Raw genomic sequence first — 18,484 nt, forward strand, 5'->3', positions numbered from 1 at the left:
AGAGCGGATATAGTGAATGCAGGGTCCAGGGAGAGCGGATATAGTGAATGCAGGGTCCTGGGAAACCAGATATAGTGAATGCAGGGTCCGGGGAGACCGGATATAGTGAATGCAGGGTCCGGGGAGACCGGATATAGTGAATGCAGGATCCGGGGGGACCGGATATAGTGAATGCAGGGTCCGAGGAGACCAGATATAGTGAATGCAGGGTCCAGGGAGACCAGATATAGTGAATGCAGGGTCTGGGGAGAGCGGATATAGTGATTGCAGGGTCCGGGGAGAGCAGATATAGTGAATGCAGGGCCTGGGGAGAGCAGATATAGTGAATGCAGGGTCCGGGGAGAGCGGATATAGTGAATGCAGGGTCCGGGGAGAGCGGATATAGTGAATGCAGGGTCCGGGGAGACCGGATATAGTGAATGCAGGGTCCGAGGAGACCGGATATAGTGAATGCAGGGTCCGGGAAAACCAGATATAGTGAATGCAGGGTCCAGGGAGAGCAGATATAGTGAATGCAGGGTCCGAGGAGACCAGGTATAGTGAATGCAGGGTCCAGGGAGAGCGGATATAGTGAATGCAGGGTTCGGGGAGAGCAGATATAGTGAATGCAGGGTCCTGGGAGAGCGGATATAGTGCATGCAGGGTCCTGGGAGAGCGGATATAGTGAATGCAGGGTCCGAGGAGACTGGGTATAGTGAATGCAGGGTCCGTGGAGAGCGGATATAGTGAATGCAGGTTCCGGGGAGAGCGGATATAGTGAATGCAGGGTCCAAGGAGACTGGGTATAGTGAATGCAGGGTCCGTGGAGAGCGGATATAGTGAATGCAGGTTCCGGGGAGAGCGGATATAGTGAATGCAGGGTCCGGGGAGAGCGGATATAGTGAATGCAGGGTCTGGGGAGACCAGATATAGTGAATGCAGGGTCCGGGGAGACCAGATATAGTGAATGCAGGGTCCGGGGAGACCAGATATAGTGAATGCGGGGTCCGGGGAGACCAGATTTAGTGAATGCGGGGTCCGGGGAGACCAGATATAGTGAATGCAGTATCCGGTGAGACCGGATATAGTGAATGCAGGGTCCGAGGAGACCAGATATAGTGAATGCAGGGTCTGAGGAGACCGTATATAGTGAATGCAGGATCCGGGGAGACCGGATATAGTGAATGCAGGATCCGGGGAGACCGGATATAGTGAATGCAGAGTCCGGGGAGAGCGGATATAGTGAATGCAGGGTCCGGGGAGAGCGGATATAGTGAATGCAGGGTCCGGGTAGAGCGGATATAGTGAATGCAGGGTCCGGGGAGAGCAGATATAGTGAATGCAGGGTCCTGGGAGACCAGATATAGTGAATGCATTGGAAATAATGGGACTGATGAAGTAATACATTATGGGGTTTATTTATACATAGTTTTAATATGATTCATTACTCTCAGTCTTTCATTCAGTAACAGTTCCAAAGAAACCTGCCATATTTTGTGTCATATAGTTATCTCCTATGAATCTAAGCGCCATCTAGTTGCCATAGTGCGGTATTTTTTCTAAACACTTCAATCAAGAGAAAAAAATGCATTATGGTCACTAGATGGCGATAGCGGCTCTGACTGTTGCACCATGAAATCCATAGATTTTCTTTTGCCAATTATAAATACAATCTCATTGTGAACCTTTATATGTGAAGTAGTGCTTCTATGACTTATACAGCATTTATGTTCCCCTAAGGACCATCCACAAATATCCTAGAACAATAATAGAGCTTCCAGTCTACTTTTGACATACAAACGCATGTCTGTATAAAATACATCGGGGGAGAGTTACTAAAACCGGAACACTCAGAATCTACACATGGCAGCCAATCAACTTCTGACTTCAGCTTGCCCAATTAAGCTTTGACAATAAAACCTGGAAGCCGATTGGTTTCTATGCAGAGCTGCACCAGATTTTGCACCATGCAGGTTTAGTAAATAACCCCCATTGAGTAATCCAGTGCTCCTCCTCACCACTTGATATATAGAGAAATGCATTTATGTCACGTACTGACCTCTTGAATAGAAGGATAAGGATGAGAATGATGGAGATTCCTATGAAAGCCAAAGCACCCAGGCAGGATCCAACGATAAGAGGTAGCTTGTCTTGTCTTACTTCCGCCTGTTCACCACCTAACAGGGAAAAAATGGTTTTACACTGCAAAAAAAGGGCACTGCAGTGTTCTGTAGCAAAGCAGTGGTTATAAAAGGAACCTTGGTTAATAGCAGGGGAGTCTTATATTTGATACTACAGAAAGGTCTGTAGTCACCCTGCCTTAAGCAGGAGTGATTTATTACATTTGGTTATGTTTGGCTGTAGGCAGCCTAAGCCTGTTTGATTGATCATTTTTCTGTGATTCTCCAGCCTACATGACCCTTTGTTTGAAAAAAGGCCTGAGAATGGGGCCTAGAATGCTGGGTAAGGAGACCTAAGCATCATGGAGGAACTTCAGCCTAAGTGGAGTACTGGAGAAGCTGGTTAGAAGCTTGGTCCTTGACTGGTATGGTGACCTCTCCCTAAGCAATTGGTAGCTGGACCACCAAGTAATTTGAAGCCAATTTTGGAAAGAGGCTTGAGATTGGGCCCTAGAGTGCTGAGTTAGAAGACCAAAGCATCATGGAGGAACGTCAGCCTTAGTAGGGTACTGGAAAAGCTGGGTAGAAGCTTGGTCCTTGACTGAAATATGGTGACTCTATATCCAATGAGTTGGTAGCTGGATCACCAAGTAATATGAAGCCAGTTTTTGAAGGAGGCCTGAGATTGGGGCCTAGAGTGCTGGGTAAGGAGACCGAAGCATTATGGAGGAGCTTAAATCTAAGTTGGGTACTGGAGAAGCTGGGTAGGAGCTTGGTCCTTGACTGAATTATGGTGACTCTATGTCCAATGAGTTGGTAGCTGGATCACCAAGTAATTGAAGCCAATTTTGGAAAGAGGCTTGAGATTGGGGCCTAGAGTGCTAGGTAAGAAGACCAAAGGATCACGAAGGAACTTCAGCCTTAGTAGGGTACTGGAGAAGCTGGGCAGAAGCTTGGTCCTTGACTGAAGTATGGTGGCCCTATATCCAAAGAGTAATCCAAGTAATTTGAAGCCAATTTTGGAAAGAGGCTTGAAATTGGGACCTAGAGTGCTGAGTTAGAAGACCGAAGCATCATGGAGGAAAAACAGCCTTAGTAGGGTACTGGAGAAGCTGGGTAGAAGCTTGGTCCTTGACTGAAGTATGGTGACCCTATATCCAAGGAGTTGGTAGCTGCATCACCAAGTAATTTGAAGCCAATTTTTGAAGGAGGCCTGAGATTGGGGCCTAGAGCGCTGGATAAGGAGACTGAAGCATTATGGAGGAGCTTAAGCCTAAGTAGGGTACTGGAGAAGCTGGGTAGAAGCTTGGTCTTTGACTGAAGTATGATGACCTCTATCCAAGGAGTTGGTAGCTGGATCACCAAGTAATATGAAGCCAGTTTTTGAAGGAGGCCTGAGATTGGGGCCTATAGTGCTGGGTCAGGAGACCAAAGCATTATGGAGGAGCTTAACTCTAAGTAGGGTACTTGAGAAGCTGGGTAGAAGCTTGGCCCTTGACTGAAGTATGGTGGCCTCTCTCCAAGGAGTTGGTAGCTGGACCACCTAGCAATTTGAAGCCATGAACTTGATTCCCAGGATGCTGAGTTGGCTTCAAGATTCTCTGCCTGCAGAGGCTGTAAGTACTTTTTGTCCTTCCTCTGGAGTTGGTCTCATCACATGGATGTCCTGTGTACTAACCCTTTCTCCGAGAAGTTTGAATAGAGCTAATAAAATATTTGCTTAAATGAGTGACTGGCACCCATCTGTACGCATCACTCAACTAATGCCAAGGATCTGACGATATGTGAAATGTTAGCTCACCTGACCACTGGAGGTTTGTATCTGCCTCTCAAGAGTAGGGGGTGGCATATGTCAAATTCTGAGGAGTCTGATAGAGGCGGCGACACTGAAATGGAAGTTAGGTAGGAGACAGAAGCCACCAGAGAGGTGAAGACCTCTTCCATTGCAAGCAGCTGCCATTTGGAATTTTTTTTAAGAAACTAACTGGATCTCTTTAATGAGGGAGGGATTGCACAAATCTTCAGAAAAAGCAAAGTACAGATTTTAAATACTTCATGTGCAGCTGTCAACAATATTTCCATAGAAAGGCACTTTGACTTTGAGTGCATAATGTAGGGCACTACAGCCTCTGTTTTGATGAACATTTGCGCTCTTTGCTCAACATCTTTGACTTATTTGGACACGACACACATTGTGTTTGCGTCGCCGTAGGAGAAATACAAGCTGACAAGAGTACTGATCTCGCAGCCGGTAAATGTCATGGTTGTGTATACGTCCCTTGTCGTAAAACTCAGCCTCTTCCGCTAATTGCTTCCCTTGTCTTTGCGTATCACTGAGCTTTCGGCTGTATAGCGAAGGCCTATAATGAGGAGTCGTGCATTATTCAGCAGAGTATGGATAACACGGGATGCATGGGGACACTTACCGCTTAGCAGAGTCTGGAAGTACATGTTTCCGCTGTAGGCCCCATAGCCTCGATCCGTCCTGGCTCTCACCTGGAAGGCATAAATCGCTCCGGGGTTAAGACCTCCAACTGTGGCTGTATTTATTTCACTGATCAGGGACAGAGACTCCCCTTCGTCAGCCTGGATAGAAGGAGAACGAACAGTCACAACAGTGCATTGAGCTAAAGAACGTAGCTTAGGATATTTTAAATGGAAACTTTAGTGGTTTGGGGTCAATTTTATTTTTATCTTTTTAAGTGTATGAGTTTTTAAACTGCTGTTATAACTATATGGCCAAAAGCATGTAGGCACCTGACTATCACACCCACTATATGTTCAAAGGCCTGTGAACAGCTTACCATAAATCAGTGGTCTCCAAACTGCAGCTCAAGGGCTCAATGTGGCCCTTTGCTTGCCTTTACTCAGCCCTTGGGGCACAATTCCCTCCACTAATATGAAGCACTATTCCTCCTACTTGTACCAACAATGAGGCACAAGTACTTCCATTGACGATAACATTGGGACACTATTCCTCCAACTGATACCAATGATGGGGCACTATTCCTCCAACTGATACCAATGATGGGGCACTATTCCTCCAACTGATACCAATGATGGGGCACTATTCCTCCACCTGATACCAATGATGGGGCACTATTCCTCCCACTGATACCAATGATGGGGCACTATTCCTCCACCTGATACCAATGATGGGGCACTATTCCTCCCACTGATACCAATGATGGGGCACTATTCCTCCACCTGATACCAATGATGGGGCACTATTCCTCCCACTGATACCAATGATGGGGCACTATTCATCCACCTGATACCAATGATGGGGCACTATTCATCCACCTGATACCAATGATGGGACACTGTGGGAATAGTGGTGATAAATAGTAAGCGCTCATAAATAATGCAAGCAGCTGAACATATAGGAAAACACATAAAAAGTCCCAAAATACATAAACAGAAGAAATGCAGCACTATGTTCCACCTCTGAGGAAGTGCGTGCGCACGAAACGCGTCAGGTGGGACCCTAGGACGCCGTTGACATCAAGCCGCCGGTGCCACGAGGAGGCCCGGCGGCCATTTTGACATCTAATAGGGTCAGTGTGTTTGCCCATACTTGGCTATTCTCCTGTTATTTTGCACCTGTGCTGCTTTCAAATAAAGTTTTAAATTACTACACTATGAGTGCTCCCCTGTGTCTCCCGTGAGGAGCTTTTCCATCCTTGTAGCCCTTGGGATTCCTGTGCCAGTTCTTTGTGGAGGCTCATCTGGATCGTCATAGCTTTGACCTGCTGGATCATTTCCCACCACATGAGGGCGTAGGATCTCTATTCTTCCAAGCCATATGCCTGACCAGCCTTAAGTGGAGAAAAGGATCTTCAGGATTTATACACATATGCGCATTATCCATGCGCGTTCTGGTTAGTGCAAAATTCTACCATTTACACTGGGAAACAAGGAACACTGTTGTTTTACCGGACTGTGTTTACTACTAATTCCATTATCAATTTTAAGAGCGCTGCATTTCTTCTGTTAATGATGGGACACTATTCCTCCAACTGATACCAATGATGGGGCACTATTCCTCCCACTGACACCAATGATGGGGCACTGTTCCTCCAACTGATACCAATGATGGGGCACTATTCCTCCACCTGATACCAACGATGGGGCACTATTCCTCCACCTGATACCAATGATGGGGCACTATTCCTCCAACTGATACCAATGATGGGGCACTATTCCTCCAACTGATACCAATGATGGGACACTATTCCTCCCACTGACACCAATGATGGGGCACTATTCCTCCCACTGATACCAATGATGGGGCACTATTCCTCCCACTGATACCAATGATGGGGCACTATTCCTCCAACTGATACCAATGATGGGGCACTATTCCTCTACCTGATACCAATGATGGGACACTGGTCCTCCAACTGAAACCAAAGATGAGTTCCACTGGCCAATCCTGAGGTGCTATTCCTTACACTGACTCCAGTGATGGGACACTATTCCTCCCACTGATATTAATGATGAGGCACCATTCCTCCCACTGACCCCAACAACGGGGCACTATTCCTCCCACTTATACCAATAACGGGGCACTATTTTTCCCACTGATACCAACAATGGGGTGCTGTTCCTTCTATTGACACCAACAATGAGGCACCATTCCTTCAACACCCACGATGGGGTACTATTCCTCCCACTGATACCAATGATGGGGCAATATTCCTCCCACTGACACCAATGATGGGGCATTATTCCTCCCACTGACACCAATGATGGGGTACTATTCCTCCCATTGATACCAATGATGGGGCACTATTCCTCCCACTGACACCAATGATGTGGCACTATTCCTCCCACTGACACCAATGATGGGGCACTATTCCTCCCACTGACACCAATTATGGGACACTATTCCTTCCACTGACACCAATGATGGGGCACTATTCCTCCTACGGACACCAACAATAGGGCATTATTCCTTCCACTGACCACAGATTCCCAACCACTAAACTGGCCCTTTGTTTAAAAAGTTTGGAGACCCCGAAATATTAATATATGCGCACCTGACCATCACAACTACTATATGTCAAGATGTTTGTGGACAACCAACCATCACAATCTCTACAATGTCATTGTATGCTGTAGTTCTAACAGAGCCCTTCACTGGAAACATCTGAACTCAAACATATGGAGGGATGCCCACATATTTTTAGTCATATAGCATATTTGTGTTCCTTATTATGCATTACAGTTGTCTCAGTGTCTCCTATTCAGGACTTTTTCTCTCAGAGAATAGGTACAGGAACTCTTCCTTTCCAAGTCATCCCTTGTCTCCGCCCCCTGCCCACCTCCGAGCACTGCTCCTTGGTTCCACCCCCTACCCACCTCCCAGTACAGCCCTTTTAAAGAATACAGAATCAAGTATAATTTTGTGATACGTAATTTGCATGAAATTTATATTAATGATAACAAGAAAAGCAGTAAAATAGATCCCCTGCAGCCAGCAACAATTGACCCCCACAGAAACAATAGATATCCCCAGCAACAATGGACCACCCGCAGGAAAATACACCTCCAGCAACAATAGACCACTGGCAACCAACAGATCTCTCCGTAGCCAACATAAATAGACCCTCCATCAGTCAGCAACAATAGACCCCTCCCTCAGCAGTAGATCCCTCCCCCAATTTACCTCCACAGCAACTTAAGACCCACCCATATCAACAAACGATCCCCCATCAGCAACAATAGACACCCCATAAAAATAGATCCCCTCAAGCAACAATAGATCCCCCAGCAGCTATCATCAATAGACCCTCCAGCACAAACCCCTTGCCATTACGTACAATTAGTGCTGAAGGTTCCGAAACTGCCTTCCCACTGAAATAGATCCCTCCTCCTATTCACTCAGCTCTATTTTCTCTGACATGATTACCTTCAGCAACTCTATCTCTGGACATGCTTGTGTAGTGCCGTCCTAGAATAGGTTGCTAGAGAGGTTAAGGTACATTTAGTTTTTTAGCTCATCTGTAATCAGTGGAGCGGTGTGTGATTATTTTTGGCTGTTTTGGATCTAACTGGTCTCAGCCAATCCCTGGGGGAGACAATGCCTAGTAGGTGGCTGAGAGGTATATTATTATTATACAGGATTTATATAGCACCAACAGTGTGCTCAGCGCTTTACAATATAACGGGAGACAATACACCAACAATACAGATCAATACAAGAGGGATAGGAGGGCCCTGATCCTGGGAGCTTACAATCTAAGAGGGAGGGGCTAGTGGTACAAAAGGTAATAACTGTGGGGGATGGACTGGTAGGAGGAATAGAAGATTCCATTATTAGCTGAAGGCAGGATAGGCTTCCCTGAAGGGATAGGTTTTCAGAGATCGCCTGAAAGTGAGCAGAGTAGTCGGTAGTCTGATAAATTGGGGTAGAGAGTTTCAGAGGATGTGGGAGGCTCTGAAGAAGTCCTGGAGATGAGCATGGTAGGAGGAGAAAAGGGAGCTAGAAAGTAGGAGGTTGTGCGAGGAGCGGAGAGTACGGTTTGGGTGATATTTGGAGACAAGATCGGTGATGTAATTTGGGGCAGAATTATAAATGGCTTTATATGTTATTGTTAATGTTTTGAATTTTATCTGTTGGGCAATGGGAAGCCAGGGAAGGGATTGGCAGAGAGGGATGGAGGACACTGAGTGGAGGGATTGGCAGAGAGTGATGGAGGACACTGAGTGGAGGGATTGGCAGAGAGTGATGGAGGACACTGAGTGGAGGGATTGGCAGAGAGGGATGGAGGACACTGAGTGGAGGGATTGGCAGAGAAGGATGGAGGACACTGAGTGGAGAGGTTGGCAGAGAGGGGTGGAGGACACTGAGTGGAGGCCAGTGGAGGGATTGGCAGAGAGGGATGCAGGACACTGAGTGGAGGCCAGTGGAGGGATTGAGAGAGAGTGATGGAGTACACTGAATGGAGGCCAATCTGTGGATTGGCAGAGGGGGATGGAGGACACTGAGTGGAGGCCAGTGGAGGGATTGGCAGAGAGGGATGGAGGACACTGAGTGGAGGCCAGTGGAGGGATTGACAGAGAGGGATGGAGTACACTGAATGGAGGCCAGTGGGTGGATTGGCAGAGGGCGATGGAGTACACTGAATGGAGGCCAGTGGAGGGATTGGCAGAGAGGGATGGAGGACACTGAGTAGAGGCCAGTGGAGGGATTGGGAGAGAGGGGTGGAGGACACTGAGTGGAGGCCAGTGGAGAGATTGACAGAGAGGGGTGGCAGATACGGAACGGTTGGTAAGATGGATGAGCCTGGCAGCAGCATTCATGATAGACTAAAGAGGGGATAGCCTGCGATGAGGTCGGCCAATGAGGAGGGAGTTACAATAGTCAAGGCGAGAGATAACAAGGGAGTGAATACGTTGCTTAGTGGTTTCCGAGGTTAAGAACGGTCATATCTTGGAGATGTTGTGGAGGTGAAGTCTATATGATTTGGACAGCGATTGGATTTGGGGCTGAAAGGACAGATGGGAGTCTAGGATTACACCTAGTACCCTGGCATGAGGGGAGGGGCTGATGATTGTATTATTGATCTTGATGGAGAAGTCAGGGGAGGGGGTATATAAATAGTCTGGGGCCTGGAACAGTAGGCTTTGTGTCCATGAGGAGAAGACCCAGCCTGAAGGGCTGCTGCCCTTCTGGGGCAGATTAGCTGAAGTCTGCAGGAGTTCACCGAGATATCAAGCTCAGGAAAGAGCTGCCTTCTGAGAGAAGTTGGAGGCCATTCAAAGTGGTTCACTGAGGATCAGGCCTGGATGGAGGTTCAGAGGAGAGGTGTCTGGCTTGTACTGGAAGGAGGCATCCAAGTACACTGGGACATTGTGAGTTTAGGCCGGAATGAGAGATCCTGGTCACGGTTGCTGCATTAACCCTTCGACCAACTACTCCAGAGTTGCTGACTTGGGACTGTTCCTGAGTTGCTTGTTCCCCTATTGTCAGTCAAGAGGGAAATTATCCTGAAGCATTTAGTTAAAATAGAGCGTGTCCTCTGCTACTTTGTGCACTAAATTTGCACGATCCTAAAGCTTATCCTGCTCCCTATCCAAGTTCAACGAGCATTAAATCTCAAAAAGTCATTCCTTGTCCGGTCCTTGAGTCGTGAGACTGTACTGCTGTGTTCCTGGTTGGTTTGCACTCCATTGGGAAGAGAACCTGGGTCAAATCTGGGGGGCCCATCAGGAGTTTGCCCTACACTTACTAATACCCTCCCATGAGAGCCCCGAGTGCTCTTATTTCATAGTACACCCATGTCTACTTATTAATACAGAATACCAGTGGTGTCCCCATTTACGCAAAATCTTGATCCCCAAATACTGGAAAGCTACCAAACCACCCCCCACTACTAGAGCAGGTACCACAAGTACATAAAATCTGCCTATTGGAGGATATGTAACGTTAAGCAGATGCTTAGCATGTTACATGTTCCACCTTAACCGCATGCCGCCCAGCCACTGTACATATACGGCGGCAGGGCAGCACTCACAGGCAAAACCACGTTTTAAAACGCGTGTTTTGTAAACAAATAGGGGGCGCGCGCGAAGGGTTTCTCTTTCTCGATCAGCCTTGTCCCGCCCAGCACACACTCCGCCCCCTAGTAAAACACTCCCCTCACTCCTATAACCCTTCCCTGCAAAATAAAGTTAACCCCTTCCTCCCCAGTGCCATTAGTACAGTGTCAGTTTTTTTTTTTTCCACTGATAACTGTATTAGTGTTTTTGGAGATGTCAGTGACCCCAAGTCAGTACCCCCCAATGTCAGAATGTCCGCTGCAGTCCCGCCATAAGTCGCTGGTCGCCGCCTATTATTAGTATAAAAAACCCCTAAAAATCCCAGTATCTTTCCCGCCATTTGTAAACGCTATAACTTTCACGTAAACCAATTAATTTACACGTTTTGGTTTTTTTTTTAGCAAAGACATGTCGCAGAATGCATTTTGGCAGAAATTTATGACTAAATTTGATTTTTGCATTTTTTTTTTACTGGACATGTCTTATAGCAAAAAGTCCAAAATATTGTTTTCTTTTCCTCAAAATTGTCAGCCTTTTTTTTTTATAGCGCAAAAAATAAAAACCGCACAGGCGATCAAATACCACCGAAAAGAAAGCTCAATTTGTGGGGAAAAAAAGGATGTAAATTTCATTTATGTACCATATTGCATGACCGCGCAATTGTCCGTTAAACTAGCGCAGCGCTGTATAGCAGAAAAATGGCGTAAGTTGCAGTATCTATACCATAGTTTGTAGACGCTATAACTTCCACACAAAGCAATCAATATACACTCATTGGGATTTTTTTTACCAAAAACATGGAGCAGAATACATTTTGGCCTAAATTTATAACCAACTTTGAGTTTACTATATATTTTTTATAGCTGAAAATAAAAAATATTGTTATTCTTCAAAATTTTTGGCCTTTTTTTGTTTATAGCGTGAAAAATAAAAAGCGCACAGGTGATCAATTTACACCAAAAGAAATCTCTATTTGTGTGAAAAAAAGGACGTAAATTTCGTTTGGGTGCAGCATTGCATGACTGCGCAATTATCAGTTGAATTAGTGCAGCACCGAGTAGCAAAAAGAGGCCTGGTCATTAAGGGGGGTAAATCCTCTGGAGCTCAAGTGGTTAAAAACGGGTGGACTATGTAACATGTTTTGAAGGTGAATTTATGGGTGCTTAACCTGTGACCCTCCAGCTGTTGTGGACCTACAAGTCCCATGAGGTATTGCAAGGCTGACAATTACAACCATGACTCCTAAACGCAGAGGAATGATGGGACTGGATTTGGATAGAGGGCTAGGACCACTGTCAGGTTTTTGAAGGCTGGCTGGGAAGATTCTTCGTCTGGACCAAGCTAATCATACCAAAAGTGATGGGAAATCCAAAACTTTAAGATTTGGACCAGAACAGGAATAAGAAGGAAACCTTTTCCCTCACTTCCTGTTGTGTCCCTGAGATAGGGGGTTAAAATGGAGGGAAAAAAGGAAGTTCTACTTTAAGGACTGCTCCCCCCGCTCCCCATTAAGGATTGGCACCTTTGGGGGGTGGGTACCCGAATTTGACAGGTACACACTCCCACTTCCGGTCCGATCGCCGAGGTTAGCCGCGTTTACAAGCGTTAGAAACGCTGATAAAATCTACTCCTGAACACAAGTTTGGTTCGTTCAAAAAAACGAATGTAAACTCAACGGCCTGTAAACGACTGGAAACTCAACTGCCTGTAAACGACTGGAAACTCAACTGCCTGTAAACGAATGTAAATTCAACGGCCTGTAAACGACTGGAAACTCAACTGCCTGTAAACGTCTGGAAACTCAACTGCCTGTAAACGAATGTAAATTCAACGGCCTGTAAACGACTGGAAACTCAACTGCCTGTAAACGTCTGGAAACTCAACGGCCTGTAAACAACTGGAAACTCAACTGCCTGTAAACGACTGGAAACTCAACTGCCTGTAAACGAATGTAAACTCAACAGCCTGTAAACGACTGTAAACTCAACTGCTTGTAAACGACTGGAAACTCAACTGCCTGTAAACAACTGGAAACTCAACTGCCTGTAAACGACTGGAAACTCAACGGCCTGTAAACAACTGGAAACTTAACTGCCTGTAAACGACTGGAAACTCAACTGCCTGTAAACGAATGTAGACTCAACGGCCTGTAAACGACTGGAAACTTAACTGCCTGTAAACGAATGTAAACTCAACTGTCTGTAAACAAATGTAAAATCAACGGCCTGTAAACGACTGGAAACTCAACTGCCTGTAAACGACTGGAAACTCAACTGCCTGTAAACGACTGGAAACTCAACTGCCTGTAAACAACTGTAAACGACGATGTGTACATGCAGGGGCGGACTGACAACTCATGGGGCCCCCGGGCAATAGGGGATCATGGGGCCCCTGTGTCCTTGCCCAAACTCAAAAAAGCCTATGAAAAAGGTACCAGGGAATCTCATGGGGCCCCCTACTGACCCCGGGCCCTCAGGCAGTGCCCGAGTTTCCAAATGGTCAGTCCGCCCCTGTGTACACGGACACATAGGAAAACATTAGGGAGAGTTCAGGGGCTGCTGAAAAAAACGCAGAAAAGCTCCTGAACGTCAGTTTATCAGCTGCAGTGTTCATGGATCCTTAGTGTTTTATAGCACAGTTATACTCCCACAAAATCCTCACAAATGCCCATAAATGCCGGATAGCTGCGTTTTGTTGTGTTTTTCAGCTTTAATCAGCGTTAGAGCATTTTTGCAGCTAAAAAACTCTTCTTGAAACCCGCTAGCCCTGGGTTTTTTTTCCAGCCAGAAAACGTTGATTAAAGCCTATAGTGAAGGAAATACGTATTTGCTCCCCGGCTGATTTTGAATGTTCGCCCCTCACAAAGAAATGATCGGTCTAAAAATCGAATGTTCGGTGTATTGTAACACTGAGAGACAGAATAGCAACAACAAATTCAGCAGAAATGCGTCTAACAAATGACTGATCTGCATGTTCATGAGGGAAATAAGGATTTGATCCCCTATCATTCAGCAGGATTTCTGGCTCCCAGGTGTCTTTCATACAGGTAACAAGCTGAGATTAGAAGCAGTCTCTTAAAGGGAGTGCTGCTAATCTCATTTTGTTACCTGTATAAAAGACACCTGTCCACAGGAGCAATCAAACAATCAGATTCCAAACTCTCCACCATGGCAAAGACCAAAGAGCTGTCCAAGGATGTCAGGGACAAGATTGTAGACCTACACAAGGCTGGACTGGGCTACCCAACTATGGCCAAGCAGCTTGGTGAGAAGGTGACAACAGTTGGTGCAATCATTCACAAATGGAAGAAACACAAAACAAGTGTCAGTCTCCCTAGGTCTGGTGCACCATGCAAGATCTCACCTCGTGGAGTGTCAATGATCATGAGAACAGTGAGGAATCATCCCAGAACTACACGTGAGGATCTTGTCAATGATCTCCAGGCAGCTGGGACCACAGTCACCAAGAAAACAATTGGTAACACACTACGCCGACAAGGACTGAAATCCTGCAGTGCCCGCAAGGTCCCTCTGCTCAAGAAAGCACATGTCCAGGCCCGTCTGAAGTTTGCCACTGAACATCTGATGCAGAGGAAGACTGGTGGAAAGTGTTGTGGTCAGATGAGACCAAAATCCAGCTCTTTGGCATCAACTCACCTCGCCGTGTTTGGAGGAAGAGGAATGCTGCCTATGACCCCAAGAACACCATCCCAACTGTGAAAAAAGGTGGTGGAAACATTCTGCTTTGGGTGTGTTTTTCTGCTAACGGGACAGGACAACTGCACCCATCAAAGGGACGATGGACAGGGCAATGTACCACCAAATCTTGGGTGAAAACCTTCTTCCCTCAGCCAGGGCATTGAAAATGGGTGGTGGATGGGTGTTCCAGCATGACAATGACCCAAAACACACGGCCAAGGCAACAAAGGAGTGGCTCAAGAAGAAGCACATTAAGGTCCTGGAGTGGCCCAGCCAGTCTCCAGACCTTCATCCGATTGAAAATCTGTGGAGGGAGCTGAAAGTTCGAGTTGCCAAACGTCAGCCACCAAACCTTAATGACTTGGAGAGGATCTGCCAAGAGGAGTGGGCCAAAATCCCTCCTGAGATGTGTGCAAACCTGGGGGCCAACTCCAGGAAACGTCTGACCTCTGTGATTGTCAACAAGGGATTTGCCACCAAGTACTAAGTCATGTTTTGTGAAGGGGATCAAATCCTTATTTCCCTCATGAACATGCAGATCAGTCATCATTTGTTAGACGCATTTCTGCTGAATTTGTTGTTGCTGTTCTGTCTCTCAGGGTTACAATACACCGAACATTCGATTTGTAGACCGATCATTTCTTTGTGAGGGGCGAACATTCAGAATCAGCCGGGGATCAAATACTTATTTCCTTCACTGTATGTGTGTATGGATGCATAGGATAACATGCTGCGGAGTTTACTGGCTGTAGAAAAAAAAAACACCAGAAGTCAAAAACAGCCACTGTAAAAACGTTCAGTGTGCATGAGGACTGAAAATGGCCTAATGATAACATCTGAGAAAAAGTCCACAGCGATGGCAAGCATGGCACGTGTTCCTGGAATAAAAAATAAATAAAATGAAAAAGGAGAAGTGATTAAAACAAAAATCCCATTGGTGCAAATAAATAAAAAAAAATACATAAATAAAAATAAATAAAATGAAAGAGGAGAAGTGATGAAAACAAAAATCCCATTAGTGCAAATAAATAATAATAATAAAAAAAAATTATTAAAATAAATAAAATGAAAAAGGAGAAGTGATTAAAACAAAAATCCCATTGGTGCAATTAAATAAAAAAATAAAAATAAATAAAATGAAAAAGGAGAAGTGATTAAAACAAAAATCCCATTGGTGCAAATAAATAATAAAAAAATAAAATTAAAATAAATAAAATGAAAAAGGAGAAGTGATTAAAACAAAAATCCCATTGGTGCAAATAAATAATAATAAAAAAAATAAATAAGATGAAAAAGGAGAAGTGATTAAAACAAAAATCCCATTGGTGCAAATAAATAAAAAAATAAATAAAATGAAAAAGGAGAAGTGATTAAAACAAAAATCCCATTGGTGCAAATAAATCAAAAAATAAATAAAATGAAAAAGGAGAAGTGATTAAAACAAAAATCTCATTGGTGCAAATAAATAAAAAAATAAAAATAAATAAAATGAAAAAGGAGAAGTGATTAAAACAAAAATCCCATTGGTGCAAATAATAAAAAAAATAAAATAAAAATAAATAAAATGAAAAAGAAGTGATTAAAACAAAAATCCCATTGGTGCAAATAAATAATAAAACAAATAAAAATAAATAAAATGAAAAAGGAGAAGTGATTAAAACAAAAATCCCATTGGTGCAAATAAATAATAAAAAAAATAAAATTAAAATAAATAAAATGAAAAAGGAGAAGTGATTAAAACAAAAATCCCATTGGTGCAAAATAAATAAAAAAATAAAAATAAATACAAATAAAATGAAAAAGGAGAAGTGATTAAAACAAAAATCCCATTGGTGCAACTAAATAAATAAAAATAAATAAAATGAAAAAGGAGAAGTGATTAAAACAAAAATCCCATTGGTGCAAATAAATAATAAAACAAATAAAATTAAAATAAATAAAATGAAAAAGGAGAAGTGATTAAAACAAAAATCCCATTGGTGCAAATAAATTAAAAAATAAAAATAAATAAAAATAAATAAAATGAAAAAAGAGAAGTGATTAAAACAAAAATCCCATTGGTGCAAATAAATAATAAAAAAAAAATTATAAAAATAAAATAAAATGAAAAAGAAGTGATTAAAACAAATATCCCATTGGTGCAAATAGCCAACAATTACACACTGCAGCTTGCGTATTGTCAATACAACAAGAAAAACAGGAGCTCAGATACCATATGATGCCCCTTTGTAGAGTGCAGCCCTTAGGCGGATGCCTAGTTGGCCCGAGGGCTACACACAGATTTTGAGTTGTAGAGAGGCAGATGTTGCTGGTAGCAGATGTCTGTGTGCTGCACAAGGTTCATGGCAGTCACAGGGTAATGATGCCGAGAGGCACTTGTAGCGGGTACCTTTTCACGGTAACGCAGCTGATAGTCAAGGACCTTGCCGTTTGGCTGTTCCGGTTCGGGCCAAGATAGGGTGATACTCTGAGTGGACCGGCTGACTTGGTGTATTATGGGCACAGCAGATGGCACTAGTAGGGAAAAAAAAAAGAATTAGACCTTTAAAAGACCAGGAGGGGGAGAGAGAGAGAAGGAAGAGACATAGAAAGGTACGAGAGATAAAAATAATCCAAAGATGGGAAAAAAAAAACATTGAGCTGGAACATATTTTTCTGTGTATCACAAAAACAGCGAGAATGCAATAACACAGGCGCTGTGCTCCGCGCTGTGACATGTGACCTCGGGGAGGGCGACGCTTGGCCGAAGCTGTCACTTTGAATTTGGGTCACCGCATCACCGCCTCTTGTGAGACCCTCACGTAGGATACAGAGAAAGCGTCACAAAGACAAATTCGGTTAGAGTGCAGGGCTTGGGGGAGAGAGAGAGAGGGGAGGAAAACACAGCTAAAAGGGAAAAGATTGGAGCAAAAGGAAAAAAAAAAAGAAAGGTAATAAAAAATAAATAAAAATCACTAATACCCCCTATAAGCTTTAACATCAAACGGTTTCAATAATTATCTATTACAAATCAGTGCCTCGGGAATATATGTTTTCTTTCTTTCTTTATTATAACCTGGGCTAAAAAAATAAATAAATAAATAAAATTAAAAAGGAGAAGTGATTAAAACAAAAATACCATTGGTGTAAATAAATAAAAAATAAATAAATAAATAAAATGAAAAAGGAGAAGTGATTAAAACAAATATCCCATTGGTGCAAATAAATGAAAAATAAACAAATAAATAAACAAATAAATAATACAATGAAAAAGGAGAAATGATTAAAACAAAAATTCCATTGGTGCAAATAAATTGAAAAAATAAATAAATAAATAAATAAATAAAATGAAAAAGGAGAAGTGGTTAAAACAAAAATCCCATTGGTGCAAATAAATGAAAAATAAATAAATAAATAAACAAATAAATAATACAATGAAAAAGGAGAAGTGATTAAAACAAAAATACCATTGGTGTAAATAAATAAAAAATAAATAAATAAATAAAATGAAAAAGGGGAAGTGATTAAAACAAATATCCCATTGGTGCAAATAAATTGAAAAAATAAATAAATAAATAAAATGAAAAAGGAGAAGTGGTTAAAACAAAAATCTCATTGGTGCAAATAAATTGAAAAAAATAAATAAAAAATAAATAAAATGATAAAGGAAAAGTGATTAAAACAAATATCCCATTGGTGCAAATAAATGAAAAATAAATAAATAATAAAATGAAAAAGGAGAAGTGATTAAAACAAAAACTCCATTGGTGCAAATAAATTGAAAAAAAAAAAAATAAATACAATAAAAAAGGAGAAGCGATTAAAACAAAAATCCCATTTGGAAATAAATTGAAAAAAAATAAATAAATAAATAATAAAATGAAAAAGGAGAAGTGATTAAAACAAAAATCCCATTGGTGCAAATAAATTGAAAAAAAAAAATAAAATGATAAAGGAGAAGTGATTAAAACAAATATCCCATTGGTGCAAATAAATGAAAAATAAATAAATAAAATGAAAAAGGAAAAGTGATTAAAACAAATATCCCATTGGTGCAAATAGCAAAGAATTGCAGACTGCAGCTTGCGTATTGTCAATACAACAAGAAAAACAGGAGCTAAAATACCATATGGTGCCCCTTTGTAGAGTGCAGCCCTTAGG

General features: G+C 43.0%; 1 protein-coding gene across 1 annotated transcript in view; it reads right to left on the minus strand.

Annotated features, from left to right (window-relative positions):
- The window catches only part of LOC149449385 (ephrin type-B receptor 5-like), a 122,424-nt gene that overhangs the window by 40,783 nt on the left and 63,157 nt on the right, over window positions 1–18,484 (minus strand). The window contains exons 6-8 of the mRNA XM_089693305.1: window positions 16,734–16,858; window positions 4,526–4,685; window positions 2,039–2,156 (exon numbers count right to left, since the gene is read on the minus strand). Coding sequence (XP_089549431.1) covers window positions 2,039–2,156; window positions 4,526–4,685; window positions 16,734–16,858 — 403 coding nt within the window. The remainder of the gene's footprint in view (window positions 1–2,038; window positions 2,157–4,525; window positions 4,686–16,733; window positions 16,859–18,484) is intronic.

This window comes from Staurois parvus, unplaced genomic scaffold (assembly GCF_062004578.1).
Source record: "Staurois parvus isolate SC_StPar_1 unplaced genomic scaffold, SC_StPar_1.0 ptg000621l, whole genome shotgun sequence".
Lineage (NCBI taxonomy): Eukaryota > Metazoa > Chordata > Amphibia > Anura > Ranidae > Staurois > Staurois parvus.